This window comes from Phocoena phocoena, chromosome 5 (assembly GCF_963924675.1).
Source record: "Phocoena phocoena chromosome 5, mPhoPho1.1, whole genome shotgun sequence".
NCBI classification, from domain to species: Eukaryota; Metazoa; Chordata; class Mammalia; order Artiodactyla; family Phocoenidae; genus Phocoena; species Phocoena phocoena.
In genome coordinates, this window is record NC_089223.1 from 87,267,135 (window position 1) to 87,282,468 (window position 15,334).

General features: G+C 48.6%; 1 protein-coding gene across 1 annotated transcript; it reads right to left on the reverse strand.

The window, feature by feature from the left end:
• Positions 1–602: 602 nt before the first annotated feature.
• Positions 603–14,829, reverse strand: SLC34A2 (solute carrier family 34 member 2). Its single transcript, XM_065877196.1, has 12 exons — positions 14,718–14,829; positions 14,480–14,614; positions 13,314–13,442; positions 11,718–11,861; positions 10,179–10,290; positions 7,311–7,506; positions 6,441–6,536; positions 5,885–6,005; positions 4,557–4,724; positions 3,035–3,151; positions 2,808–2,932; positions 603–1,244 (listed from the first exon to the last, which is right to left on the reverse strand). The coding sequence occupies exons 1-12, from the start codon at positions 14,827–14,829 to the stop codon at positions 603–605; spliced, it is 2,097 nt and encodes a 698-aa protein (XP_065733268.1).
• Positions 14,830–15,334: the final 505 nt, after the last annotated feature.

Genomic DNA, 15,334 nt, shown 5'->3' on the forward strand with positions numbered 1-15,334 from the left:
AGCAGGTAAACTACTGGGACTAACCCTCCCTGCTCGGGTAAGAAAACCCTGACAGGGGACGTGGGGAGCACTGAGAAGGGGGAAAGGCCCACATCTATGGTCTTCACCCAAGTCCCCAACAATTACACCGTTTCCCCTGAATCGGGCTGCTCTGGGACACATGGGGGCAACTGCTCTTGGTTGAAGCTGGTCTTTGGTAAAACAGAGAAGTCTGAGCTGGATCATAATAAAGGAAAGTGTACGTGTATATGCACCTTTGACAAAGAAGCTGCCATAAATTCCTCCCTTGGGGCTTTTCCTTTGCAAGGGGATGGTCTGGAAAAAAGTCCTACTGACCAACCCCGCTGTGTGTGGCAGCGGGTGTGATCACCTCTCTGGCCAGGTTTCACTATCTAATTCTCTTTCAGTGTTGTTCTGTGCCTTTCCAGGCCTGGAAGACCCAGGGAGCATGGGGCTGAGATGAAACTACTGTGCGGGGCTGATACGCTGGGCCAGGGAATGAGAGTCGGGACGGATGTCATTTCTCAACGGGGAACAAATCCTCCCGAGGTGGAGGAAGAGGTGGAGGTGGGGTCCTCCTCCGGCCTCCAGGCAGCTCCTACCTACAAGGCTGTGATGCTGGAAATGGTTTTGGTGCCCGAGGCATCCACCTCGGACTTGGGGACCCCGTCCTGGGCCTCTTTGTCCATGGCCATGTTAGCAAAAGCCTCGGGGGACTTAATGGGGACGTCCTGCACCTCCTGCAGGTCTTCACAGCACTTGCTGCAACGGCAGCAGTGGGGGCAGCAGCAGCACTTCCTGCAATGGCAGCACTGGGGGCAGCCACACAGCAGACAGCAGACACGGCAGCAGAGGCTCTGGCAGGAGCTGGTGAACCTGTTGATGAGCTTGTCCCAGGGCTTCAGCGAGTGCATCCACAGCGGCAGGAACTTCCAGTTACGGAGCTTGTGGGGCAGGACGCGCGGGAAGCGGGACTGCAGGAGCCCAACCGCCACCACCAGAAAGACCACAAAGATGATGGGCACTCCCACACCCACGAGCACTGGCCAACCGAGCAGCGAGAGGCCAAACACTGCCAGAGGGATCAGGAAGAAGAAGGTGACCAGGTAGAAGACGGCAAACCAGCAGTACTTAGCTGAGATGCTGCCCAGCCACTTGGCCAGGCGGATGGGCAGGCGGGTGAACGGGATTGGGTACCACAGCAAGATGCCTGAGATGTTGAAGAAAAAGTGGCACAGGGCAATCTGAAACGCAAGAGGTTGGACAGGTGAACGGGTCTGCTACACAGTGGGGTCGGGGAGAAGAGGGCGTCATCTAGCAGCGGAGGCCTGAGTCTTCCTCGTCTTCATAGCCCAGCCCAGAGTGGGACCCTTATTACCTGAGGTCCTACTATGTGTCTGGGGCGGGGGGTAAGGGAGGGAGGGCAAGGGAGGTGACAGGCTGAATCACAGCTCAGTTTTCAGGGCCTGAAGTCCTTTAGGCCAAATCTAACAATGAACTTCATGAATGTGCCCGCTGCCACCCAGTGCCTTGACACTGCTGCTTCCAGCTGAGCAGTTAAGAGCTGGTGGGGCAGAAGGAAAGGTGTGCAAGATAGCTGGCTTTCTTGGCTCAGTGGCCCTATTTCAGGGAGGGGAGAGACAAGGAAAGATGGCTACAGTTAATAAAGATAATAGCAGCAGCAGCTGATGTTTATAGAGTGCTTACTATGGGGGAGGTGACAATTCCAAGCACTTTTATGGATTACTTCAATCCTCAAAAAATACCTGGAGTTGGCAGCATTATCTCCATTTCATGTAGGAGGAAACTGAGGCACCAAGAGGTCAAGCTATTTTCCTAGAGTCACACAGGCGGGAGATGAGATTCAAACCCAGGTAGCCTGTCTCCAGAGGCCATGCACTTGGCACTTTGCTCTTTGCTAGGTGTGCCCACCAGGTACCAAGCATGATGCTAAGGGCTTTGGACCAGCCCTGTCGGATACATTAGCCGCGATCCATTGAGATGTGGCATAAGCATAAAATACACACTGGATTTCAAAGACTTCGTCCAAAAAGGAATGTAAAATATCACCATATTTTTAGATCAATTACATGTTGAAATGATAATGGGTTCAATCAAACACATTATTAAAATTAATCTCCCTGTTCCTTTTTTACCTTTCGAAACTGTGGCTACTAAAAAATTTCAGATTTCGTGGGTGGTTCACATATTCTATACTCACTCTATATTTCTATCAACAGCATGGCTTTAGACAGTGCCTCATCAGATCCTTATAATAATCCTAATGAGATAGGGATTATGGTTCGCATTTTTCAGACATTGATGCTCAAAGGTTAGGTCACCTAAGGGCACTTCATGTGTAAATGGTGGCACAGTGATTCAAACACCAAAGGTCATCTTGCCCAAGGGCACCTAGTTGATCCAGGCAAGGCAGGTCCCCCTGATTCTTCTCAATGCCAGGCTCAAGACACAGGTGATCTCCCAGCGCTCAGTCAGAGTCCACCAAGAGGAGGGCAAGGAGACGGGAAGTGGTATCTATGCTTCCTGAATACCCATTCCACCTCTAGTAAAATGGCCACCCCACCTTTGTCTAAACAACCACTGGTGATGGGAGTCTGACTACCACTCTCAAGAGTAGATGGCTTTGTTCTCAAATCTGTCTCTCCGTGGCTTCTCCACGTCACAGTTTTGGACATAACAGAGAAAGGCCTGGCTTGGTTTCTTGGTTAAACACCATCTGCTTACAAGACCATGGATAGGGTTGGATCCCACCCACAGAGCCCCTGCCCCATGCAGCATTTCCTGACCTGGAGCGAGCTCTTCAAAGTACTGCCTGGGCTAGCTAAGGCGGCCAAAATGGCGGTGGTGGTGGTACCGATGTTGGCGCCCAGCGTGAGTGGATACGCCCTCTCAATGGATATCACACCGATACCTGGCGGGGGGGAGGGTGAAAATACAAAGCCCACAGCATTAGCCCCAGAGGATGACAGAAGATGGTAATGTCGGCCAGATGGAGACCCAGGGAGAAACTCACCGATCAGAGGGGTCATAGCAGACGTGAACACAGAGCTGCTCTGAACGATGAAGGTCATTCCCGCCCCCACAAGGATGGCCAGGTAGCCAGTCACCCAGGCAAAGGGGAAAGGGAAATCTGGAATGCAGAGGATAAGAGATGCGTCACAATCCTTCTGGGGAAGGCATGGGTTGGAGGCCCAGCTGGCATCTCCACAAGACCCAGGGGGCACGGCTTGGCCAGAGGTTGAAGTTGTGTAAAATCCTCCCCACCCCATACCAAGTCTGAAAGTGCAGATTGGATTTTCAGCATCCTTTCACCTTGCATATTCAGATGGTAGAACCAAGGATGTGGGTACGTGTTATGAAGACAAAAATACATTTCACTGGAGTTCTAAATGCTGAACCCATCTGTTATGGACAGAATGTTTGTGTCATTCCCCCCTCCCGCAATTCATATGTTGAAACCCTGACCCCCTAATGTGATTGTATTAGGAAGTGAGGCCTTTGGGAGGTGATTAGGTCATGAGGTTGGAGTCCTCATGAGTGGATTAGTACCCTTATAGAAGGCTGAGCTTGCTTCCTCTCCACTCTCTCTTCCATGTGAGGACACAGTGAGAAGGCGGCCATCTGTAAACCAGGAAGTGGGTCCTCACCAGAACCCAACTGTGCTGGCACCCTGACCATGGACCTCCCAGTCTCCAGGACTGTGAAAAACTAAATTTCTGTTGTTTAAGCCACCCAGCCTACAAGAATTTGCTACAGCAGCTGAATAACGACAAAGCACTTGGAGCATTCAGACCTCTATCTTTCCTCCTGTCCTGGTCTCCCAACGCTGCATACCCTCCACCTTTGTTTCCACCTAAAAGAGCAGTGAGGATGTGAAGCGGCTTGGAAGCCCTATAGACCCCACCCTCGGCACCACCAGCACAGGATCAGGCCCCGCACAGCCGGCAAGCATCCAGGGCACGGCAAGCATCCAGGGCACGGGTACTCAGCTCACCCTCATGACAACCCTGAGAGGTAGATATCCTCGGCCCCATTTCACAGGGAGAGTTTACAGGGTATATTTTCATTGGCCAGGATGCCATTCTCAGCAATGGAGTCTGACTGCCTGCCTCAAAACGCTGACGTATTTATCCAGCACCACATTTTCTTCCCAAGAGTCGAAGCGAAGTAGGGACCGTGGTGGACTTCTGTTAACCTTTTCCTAAGGTATCCTGACAGACCCAGTAAAGTCCTGGGCAAACAGGGAAACTGCCAGGAAGGAAGGCCTATCTCACAGCTCTCTGGATTTGAGCTGGCTCTCTCTCGGGACCTTGCAAACATCTGATGGAAGCTTGTGCCTTCTTCCCAGGCTCCACCCAAGACACTAAGGAAGATTCAAGAGTGAGTGGCATCTTAACTTCCGCAACTTAGCAGAGCCCAGAGAGAAACTCCATGCAGAGGCCACTGCTAGAGGAGAATCAAAAGGAGCGCCCCTGGAGGGACCACAGTGACACGCTATCCCCTAGAACGTCCAGAATGGGGGGCAGTGTGCTTACCAGTGTTGATGGTCTTCTTGATGACAACAGCTACCTGCCCCCTGAGCACAGAGCCCAAGAGCTTGACGATTAGGACCAGGCAGCTACAGAGGACCAGCAGGGAGAATACCAGCAGAATGGTGCCCACGACAACATCCGGGAGGTTGAAATTCACGAAGATGTGCTGGCCTGGAGAGACCACAGAATGCCCTCATTAGGAGGGCATGGAACCCTTGACAGCCACAGATTGCTGCTTATTCCCCAGCATCCTTCCGTCTCAGAGTAACAGAATCCTGGTTGTCAGCTTGACACACAGCAAGGCAGCCCAGAATAAAGACCACACTTTCCAGCCTCCCTTGCAGCTAAGTGTAGCCCTGAGGCTATGTTCTGGCCGACGGGATCTCATGAGGGTGAAGATGTAGTGAAATCCAGCGGCAGACCCAGGTTTCCAGCCCCATTCTTCTGCCTCTAAATCCCATGTTGTGTTTTACTCACGATAATGAGGATGCCTACAACAAAGTATTTGAGGAGCAAGGTGGGGTAGGATGGGCAAGTCAGAGTGGGAGCTATTGTTAATTATCAAACTCTGTGTTTTTTAAAAATCCCTGTGTGTCCCCATGATGATTCCAGAAAAACATGCTTATATCAATGGATGTATAGAACCTAGAACACGAGAGGGGATACGTTCACTTGATTCTGTGAGGTAAAGCACACCTGGAGTATTAAGGTATATGGCTCAGAATTAATGTGGGGTGCACGGAGAGGAGGAGAAGCAGAGATATGCAAATGGGTATATAAGGAATAAATAATTAAAAGAACTAACGTCAGGGCCATAAAAGAGTCCAGAGGCAACAGTATAGCTTCTTAAAGAACTGGAGCACCATGCAAGTGCACTGCTTTGTTCAGTGCTATAGCTCTGCTATATGGGGCCTGCTGTACCGCAGGGACTCATGACTTGAGGGTGAATGTGTTGTGTGTGTGCCCCACATCTCCTTCAAATCAGGCTGTCATCTCCCTAGAGGTGATGCCAAAGGGATACTGAAGCACATAGAAGGGCCATTCTGGTATCTGTTGAGGAGTTCTGAATCCGTCTGGAACTGCCAGAGGAACTGAATACCAAGTCCTAGTTCTGCCCCTTACGGGGGGACCTTGGGCCTGTCCCCTGTCCCTAAGCCTTAGTTTCCTCTGCTGTGAAAGCTCACAGCTCATTGGCCAGTGTAGGACTGGTGTTCAGCGAATCTCACTGCCCTTCTTTCCTTCACTTACTGGGGCTCCACACAGATAGGAAACACCTATCATCACCCCAGACAGCCTGTCCTGGCAGCTGACGCTCTGTGAGTTTCACTCACACTTGGCAAGGTTCTCCTGGTGGGTCACGTTCTTGATGGTCCAGGTGTGCAAACCATCCGTCCAACAGAGGGAAGGAGAGGTGCAGTTGTCAGGCGAGGGGACGGTGACATTCCTCTCAGTCTGGGTGGCAAACATGAGAAATGCTATGTATAGTCCATAACACTCATTTCTGGTGGGGAATGGCAGGAAATGCGAGGCGTCAGGGGAGACCCATAACAATTCGTGCAGTGTAAGTATGATGAATTGCTTCCATGGGTCCCTCCATAAATGCAAGCAAGGAGGCAGCCAGAGGTAAGCCAGGAGACATGAAAATAACAAGCCAGGAATAATGGGTCCATGATGTGGGCTGGTTCTGTCTGTCCTACTGGATAATGTCTGTCCATCCCATCTAGCATTCAAGGACTTAAGGATTCCCACTGGCTAGTTTTGATTTTTCAGAAATCCCTGATTTTTCTTTCCCCTTACCTTTTATATGCCCAATCTAAATGCAAGATCTTGCTTTATCAAGTATAGACACAAGCGTTCACCCACCCAGCAATATTCTCAGAAACTTACCATGCTGGTAAAAGTTTTACACCAAATCTTGACCATACTCTTGTTTTTGGCTGTTTCATCATTCATTGCAATTTGGTTGATAACTTTCTTATCCAGCTGAGGAAGGCAATGGACAGAAGAGAGTCAGCACATTCTCAGAACTGATGTGGGACAGATGTTAAGCTGTTAAAAGGGGCTGAGGTTGTGAACCGGACTGTGCACTGAAGGCGTGAGCTGGGACTCACTCTATCTGCACTCTCAGGGCAGAGCACAGCACCCAGATGTCAGTGGGTGCTCAATAAATGAATGATTGTATGAACAATGAACCCGTATCTAAGAAGCATGCAGTAGATATTCATCAGATGACTGAATGACAGAAGAAAAACAGAAGGTAAGAGTGAAAGGGCAAGGTCCAAACTGGCCCCTTCTCCCCAAGGCAACATCCACAAAGACTTCTTTCATTTATTTTAATAATATGGACAGACCCTAGTGAGCAGAGGGGTGAAATGGAAGGAAAGGCAGTAAACTCTTCCTCTTTGGCTGGGAGCAGGGTGCTACTTGAATCAGTGAGCCCACGGGTGCCGAGGCCAGTAGTGGGAACAAAGCGCCCAGGTGTCCAGTAGAGAGTCCTTGTGTCTAGAGAAGCGCTCACCCCCGCCACCTGCCCCCATCCTAATAAAGATGATACACTTGTTGAAATCAAGGAGATAATAAAGGCCAATTACTCCATCTCATCGGGTGTCCCTGAAGTTCTGCCTCCCTTGGCTTTTTTCAGAGGCAGCCAAAGGGCAGCTTTTACAGACCCTCATCCATCTCTTCCATCCCAGCCCGGTGAGGGGAGAGCAGGGGAGGGTGTTGGGGCCTTTCCCTCTCTGCAGGAAGGCGAGTTACCTGGATAATGAGCTTCGTGAAGGGATCTGTGATAACTTTCAGAAGCTCTGGGGCATCCTCTCCATTCTTGAAGTTGAAGGATTCCACTACCAGGTTGGTCAGGCGCTCCAGGTAATGGGTGGCAGCCTCCAGAGGCAGAAGCACCAACACAGAGAGCCAGTTGAAGAAGTCATGGACGGTGGCCCCTGCAAAGGCCCTGCAGGAGGCGAACCCCATCCCGAGCCAGATTAGTCAACAAGCGACTGGGCACCATCTAGGTAGGTCATCACTTGTATCACCGGCCAGGTGCCACCTATCTGAGTGCATAGAGGTGTACAGTCTCACTTTTGTTCCCACAGCAATCCCCAAAGTGAGTGGTATGAAGATCCCCATTCAACAGATGAGGAAACTGAAGGCCAGGGAGCACGCAGGAATTGAAGACCACTGCAGAAGCACTGGGTCCAGGACCCTTGTCTCCCACTGTCCGGCAGAACCTTTCCCACCAGATCAGACAGTACACAGTTTGCTCTGCTTGGGGAAAAGGGAACTAGATGTGTTCTGGCTGCAATTATTAGTTCATGGAGCACTGTTTGAGAAAACTTCATCAAGACCAGTTTCAAATCATGCATATGGAAGACAATCTTCATTTTGGAAAGGCAGGGGCCAGTATGAAGGTTACCATCAGAGCCTTCTACACAACTGAATTCTTAACTGTAAGATCTTGAGACTTTGATCAAATATTTGAACAGTCTCTACAGAAAACAAAGCTAATATATACTACAATTTGCATCTACCAGAGAAGGTTCACTGATTCCCCCTGAATTCCATCTTACCTATCTCCAGATTAAAAAAAAACTCTATAGTTGTTTTCCCTCAATGAAAAAATGTTCCTTTAAAAAAACTCTGCATGTCAAGAAATACCCAAAACAAATAGAAGATGGGACATGAAGGGACAGAAGCTATTAAACACGTAGGGGGAAATGCTTAACTTCACCAGTAATAAAAGAAATTTGCAATTTATTTATTTGCACGTACAGATTTTCACGTACCACTTTAACTAATATTTTACAATATTTTACAAAGTTAACTTATTCTTCCTGGAGAGGGTGATTTAAGACATTTTCATACACTGCTGATGCAAAGTGATACAAATATTTCTTTGTAGTTTGGCAAAATGTTTAAAGAGCCTTACAGGTGTGTTTGATATAGTAATCTATCCAGGAAAAAATTACCAGGAAAGAATAATACATATTTCCAAAGATGTTACTGAAAGCAATCTATTTAAATATCCCAAACAGGGGGTGAGCTAGGCCAATTATATTCCTATGCACAGGCACTTCCATAGATCGTATATTTATACATCCAGAGGTAAAAATTAGTGTAACAGTGAAAAGAACCCAAAATTTCCAATAAGAAAACCTGGATCGAGTCCCAGCTATGCCCCTCAGTGAAGTTACTTAACCTCTTTGCGTTCCTGTATTAATAAAATGGGCAGAGAAAAGTCTACTTAGCTTCTTGAGAAGATCGAAGTAACAAACACCCTGGGTAATGTGTATTATTATTTAGACCTCCGAACATTTCTTCAGGGTCCAGACTTTAGCCATGGTTGAGGGAAAATGAATGTCTCTGAGGACATCCACTGCCACCCATGGATGAGGGATGGTGTTAGCTGACCCCCAGCCAGCCAGTCATTTGTCTGATGCCACAGTTGAAGGTGTACAATATTATATTAGCTACAGGTGTTCAATACAGTGACTCACAATATTTAAAGGCTATACTCCATTTATAGCTCTTATAAAATATTGGCTACATTCCCCACAATACGTCCTTGCAGGTTCTTTTATATCTAATAGTTTGTACCTCTTACGCCCCTACTCCTATCTTGCCCCTCCCCCTTCCCTTTCCCCACTGGTAACCACTAGTTTGTTCTCATATCTGTGAATCTGCTTCTTTTTTGTTATATTCACTAGTTTGTTGTATTTTTTAGATTTCGCATATAAGTGATATCATATAGTATTTGTCTTTCTTTGTCTGACTTATTACACTTAGCAAAATGCCCTCCAAGTCCATCATGTTGCTGCAAATGACAAAACCTTTCTTTTTTTCTGGCTGAGTAGTATTCCACTCTGTGTGTGTGCACATCACTCTTCCATTCATCTCTTGATGGACACTTAGGTTGCTTCCATATCTTGGTAAATAATGATGATATGACCATTTGGGGGCACGTAGTTTTTCAATTTAGAGCGTCTGGTTTTTTTGGATGGGGACTGCTTCCCTATTTTAACAAGCTGTGGAAAAAGCCCATCACCAGTTAGAAGAGAGGCTGGGAAATGTGCTTAATTTTCACATGAAACTTTTGGAAGAAAAGGATTTCCTTTGCCTGTATTTATCCTGCCCCATTTTTAGATCTTACACATTCACAGAGGCTCTATGTTGCCTTTTATTGGCATGTGAGTGAAGAAGAAAAAAGTGGCATGGGTTGAGCTGGCCAAAAATGGAAGCTTTAGGAGGTAATAATTATTTCTAAGTGAGACAGTAAATCCTATTCTAACTGGCCTTGTTTTACACCACAGGTCAAGCTTCTAGCGAGGACTTGTATTCAGGCAGCCCGTGACTGTGTGCCAGGCACCTTGATCAGCATTTATCTGTATGATTGTGTTAACTCCTTTAGACAACACGGCAGTGATAGATACTATTATCCCAGCCCTGCATATCAGGGAGCTGAGTTTAATCAACTGGTAAGTAAGTGATCCCAACCCCAGCCATACTCCACTGTGTCTATTTCTAAAGAGGGCTAGGGATAAGAAACATGCTCTAATGTTAACGGTAGTTAGGACAACCTGGTCAACCCCAATGGGTGGTGGCAAAGGCTGATGCTGAGCCTCCTACCTTCTGAACTCACTCCGGTCTCCTGCCTGCATGAGCGCCACAATGGTGTTGGTGATGGAGGTCCCAATGTTGGCCCCCATGATAATGGGGATGGCAGCCTGCACATTCAGCACTGGAGGGTGGAAAACAGTAAGTTATCAAGTTAGTAAGTTGAGGAAGGGAGCGTGGCCATGTTCCTGGTGTGGCCCAAGGCAAGCCGATCACATTCAGGCTGGCAATCCCCTAAAGCATCAGTTCTTAACCTCTTTAGGGTCTGTACCTCGCTGTGAATCTGACAAAAGCTTGGACAGCTCACTATAGAAAAATGCACATGTACCAAAAAATAAAAAAATAAGTAAAAAATTTTACTTTCTGTAAAATATTGTTCAGTTTCAATTTCTAATTCCTATGGATTAAAAATAAAATCAAACAGTGTGAAATAAAAAAAAATTTCAGCACTTAATTACAGGGAATTCAGAGTCTCCATAAAGCCCTTTTGTGGACCCCAGTTTAAAAGTTTCTTTCTAAATTCCTCTGTCCTCCCTATTACAGATGCAAGGGTAGCTTAAAAGAGACCAAGAAACAATGTGTAAGGACTTGTGTATTTATTATGGCAAATTTATGGCAGTATGATTTCTTTTTCTAACAAAATTAATATATTGCCACATGTTCTAACATATGAAAGTATTTTGAAGAAGTAATGAATAACTTTTTCTAATTTGGCCTCCAAAAGTTCTAGTTAATTTTAGCTAAAATGCTGGTTTGGGCTGAAAATTAACCAGTTCAAACTGTCCACCCCAGAGGGTCTGTCTCAACTTAGCCAGGGCAAATGTTGAACAGGCTCAAGTTTGGAACGTCAGCTCCCCAAGCTCAGTTGCCCCAAAGCCAGTGTGTGATGTGATTACACGGTTTTATTCTTAGCCCTGACAGCGGTGATGGAAATGTTCTAAATCTATGTGGTCCAATATGGCAGTCGCTAGCCACATATGACTACCAATCCCTTCAAATATAGCTCTTGCAGCTGAGCAGCTGAATTTAAGGTTAAATAAAATGAAATAGGGGGCTTCCCTGGTGGCGCAGTGGTTGAGAGTCCACCTGCCGATGCAGGGGACGCGGGTTCGTGCCCCGGTCCGGGAGGATCCCACATGCCGCAGAGCGGCTGGGCCCGTGAGCCGTGGCCGCTGAGCCTGCGCGTCTGGAGCCTGTGCTCCGCAACGGGAGAGGCCACAACAGTGAGAGGCCCGCGTACCGCAAAAAATAAATAAATAAATGAAATGAAATGAAATGAAATAGCCACATGTAGCTAGTGGCTGCTGGACAGGATAACACAGTTCTAGAGAATTCAGAATTGAGTCTTCAAGCTTTGGGGCCAATTTTCAGACTCAGCCATGGGAAGGGAAACAGGAGACTGCCTATGATCTAAGCCGAACACATCATAGTTAGACAAGATAAGATGGTAATGGTGATAAGCCCGGATACATTCAGAGTAAATCCCAGCCTCCCCAGCTGAACAGGGAAATGCCTGAAATGTTATCTGGGCTCATGGGTTCTTGGACTCACATGAGGAGGCCACCATGCTGACGACAATGGACGAGGAGGTACTGGAACTCTGAACCAGGACAGTCACTAGCACGCCGATCACCAGCCCCGCCACAGGGTTGGACATGATGGAGTTGTTGCTGAAGAACTGCCCGGCCACCTTCCCTGAAAAACAAACCCATGGCCACGTGATGGGGGTTAGGTGGGTGCTAAGTAACAGAAGTCTCCAGTCAAGACCAGCTGGCCATAGGTACCAGCCTCCAGACTTTTATCTTGGGCATCTTGCTTCCTCGGGCTTCTCCCCAGTGCTTCTCTGCTGCCCTGACTCTGCCTCTGTGACCTAGTTCCCCATCCACCCCTGTTCCTCTTGTCCCTTCAACCCTACACCCTCCCATCCTTCAACCACTTTCATCAGCAAGTCCCCCTCTAGTCTTCTCTTTTCATGAACCTGGCCTCAACTCTGTACTTGGCCCGATGAGTGCCAGTGCATCTCCTGATGCCCTCATTCTTGTCTCTGGGATATATTCCCAATTCAGAAGATTTACCCAAGTGGATCTTCTCATTCTTTTCTATCTACCCCCTTCGACCCCAGCCCCTAGCCCCAGCCTATAATTGAACTCTAGGAGTGTCATTTTTGAGAATGTACCTCTGAGACCATCAACCCACCCTCCAATACATTGGTTAAAAAAGACTGAGGCCCAGAGAATGGAAAGTGGAATGACTCGTCTGAGATAGAGTGCAAGGCCCCTTACTGATGCTGCCTTGGACCGGGGGGACCAGAGCGGCATCCAGCAAGTCCATCTGCTCCTCACACTTTCCCAGGTCACAAAGATGAGTTCTCAAGAAAGGGGTGCAGAAACCTATGGTCTTCCATGTCACCGGATCTGAGTTTAAATCCCACTATGCCAATTATGGCTGTGAAACTCAGTGCGGGGCGGTGACCTTCTTGAGCCTTGGCCTATTCCTCTGTAAGTGGGAAGGACTTTTGGGATGGAATGTTTAAGACAATGCCCCTGGAAGTGCCCACCTCAGTAGGCATTCAAAGTGTTGGCTCTTACTGTTGTCACCCATCAGGGATGCACAGGTGACCAAGTGTATGGTGATTACACTTCCAGGTCCCCTCACCCTCCATAGCCACACTCAGTGGTGGGAGGTGTTTAGGCAACTGCTCTGAATGCAGATCCCCTAGCACAGGACCCCTATCCTTCTCCAGCAAAGGGCCAGCTTTGATTTTTAGCAGTGGCTTTAGCCTAAGAACACTCTTATTCAATAATCCCCTCAGGTGGGGAAGCCCAAAGACAGCGGGGATCCCTCAGATAAATCTTTAGGTCAAACAGCTTCCTGTCCAGTGTTCATAGACAAACACATGGAGCTGATTGCTTGGCCTTGGCTCTAGCCCTGGCTCTGGCCTAAGCCACTTCAGCCAGCCAGTCATAGCTCAGTTTTCCTTTCTGTAAAATGGGGGCATGACTTCACAAGATGATCTGAGGTGGCTTCCAGTCCTAAAATACTCCAGGAGACTGCAGCTGGAGGGGGCCTGCTGAGCTGTGACTTTCCAAACCAAATTCAATGAGAACACCACCCCCAACCCAGACCTTTGACCTCTTCCATCCATACCTCCAACCAGCTGGAAGGCACTGCTGAGGACATCCAAGGAGCACACGAAGAAGTAGAGAAATGCCAGAAGTAAAATAAATTTCCCAATCCCTTGGAAGACACAGAGAATCTTCCCTTTGGTGTCTCTCTCTGGGGGAGGGGAAAAGGCATGGAGGCTTTTAGTGTCCGAAACACTGAGAAGTTTGACAATGAGCTCAGAACTCCCCCACCTCCCCTCCCAGCCAGGCAGCTGTAATCTTATGGATCACAAGACCTAGAGATGGGATGTGTCCACGGCTACAGTTTTCAAAGCAATTACCACTGTACTCCATTTAATTGAAATGTCTCTAAAGCATTTGGCTCTGGGACAAGGGGCCAGTGGGCCCTGGGGCACACACAGGCCAAGCCGGGTACATGCTTGTGCTGGGCTGAACCCGGGTCACTGATGAGATGTTAAGAGCACTTGCCCCTTGCTAAGCGTGGGGTCAGAGATAATGGCTGTCCTAAGCACCTTGAGAACCACACAGAATACTTTCTACAAAGTGGCCGCAAGGCAGCCATCACAGACTCCATCTGGGACGGCTTGGGCCCTCATGCATCCTGGAAGGCTACCTCCTTGGTGGCTGTTTTCGACCCTCACTTTTAAAGTGGTTCTCACTTCCTCCCAGCTCCTTTACTCTCCCAGCTGTCTGATTCGCACAGACCTCACACCCTGCCTGGAAAAGAAGTACAGCATTTGCTTGCACCCCAGCTGTTCTGTCTGTAGAGTCTGTCTTCTGCAAGCCTTCCCTGATGCCCACATTTAGGCGAGGGGACTCCTCTCCCCCGACCCCCGGGGCTCTCGGAGGCAGGGCCTCATCTATTTACTGCTGCATCTGCAGCACTGAGCAGTACCTGGGACCTGGTTCAGCACAGGATGGATTATAAAGATCAGCGCAGGGTCTGGCCTGGTCATAACCCTGGTGCCGGCCCACGTTTGTTGAATGAATGAATGAAAGAACAAAAACATCCCCCGGTCACCACAGGATGCTTGACTCTTAAGCTGGGTGGCATCCCCTAGCCAGGACCTTTGCTCAAACAATGGAAGGCAGAGGCCGACACGAAGGAGGTGACGCTGTGAAGCTGGTAACCTCAATCCCTTGCCGACGGGCAGTCCCCTCCCGCCTGCCCCGGCTGGCCTCGTTTACCTGACCACTTGATCCCCGTGTCCTGAAGCTCGGGCAGGTTCCAGGGGTCTTCCACCACTGTGGGCTCCTCTATCAGTGCCATAGTAGAATCAGAGGGCAGAAGTTCAATCTTGGTGACAGGGGTGTCGGTGTCATCTGCCCAAACAGGCAGGGAAGACGATGAGAAATGAGACACCAAGCCTGGGTCTCCTGGTGTCCTCCCAGGGGGCCAGCCCAGGGCTGGAGGGGTGGCACTTACTTTTGCCGGTCTCCTTGCCTTTTGCGGGTGTGGTGGACTGCTGACCGGCGACCCCTTCGATGTATTTATCCGAGTTAGGCTGGGCATTTTCCAACTCAGGCCAAGGAGCCATGGTCTGTGGATGGGAAAACAGCTTACAGAAGTAGCCACTGAAAGGAGGCACACTCAGTTTCTGTGACAAGAAGGGCCAGTGGTTGCAAAGATTTGGAGGAGTTAAGGGATTTCGTCCTTATACCTTCTAAGTATGGACCCTTAAGCATCATATTTCACACCTCTGTAGGCCTCCCTCAATCGCTCACCCAGGCTGTCACTAAGTCAAACCACTGTTTCCAATTTTTCCAAAGCCACAAATCTATATACATCAGTTATCTTCCTTTGATTGCTCTAACGTCTGTCTTGGCCTCTGTCTTGACTCTCTCCCTTAGTCTGAAAGGGAACACGAACCCATTCATCTTCATCAACTTGTGGTACCACCAAGTCCTCACAACCCTCCAATGGGCTCCCCACCTGCTGCTCATTAAGGGACAAGTTCAACTGCAGATCTGCGCCAAACCTCATCCAGTGGACTTAATGTACACACTGATACACATTCTACCTGCTACTGGGTCTTCTGTGAG

What these genes read in the sequence shown, in the direction of transcription:
- SLC34A2 (XM_065877196.1), bottom strand. Translation starts at nt 14,829, where the DNA reads ATGGCTCCTTGGCCTGAGTTGGAAAATGCCCAGCCTAACTCGGATAAA. An exon ending in CAGCATGGTGGCCTCCTCAT is followed by an intron (nt 10,291 to 11,717) that starts GTGAGTCCAAGA and finishes TCCACCCTCCAG; the next exon opens with TGCTGAATGTGCAGGCTGCC. An exon ending in CCAGGAGAACCTTGCCAAGT is followed by an intron (nt 4,725 to 5,884) that starts GTGAGTGAAACT and finishes TGGTCTCTCCAG; the next exon opens with GCCAGCACATCTTCGTGAAT.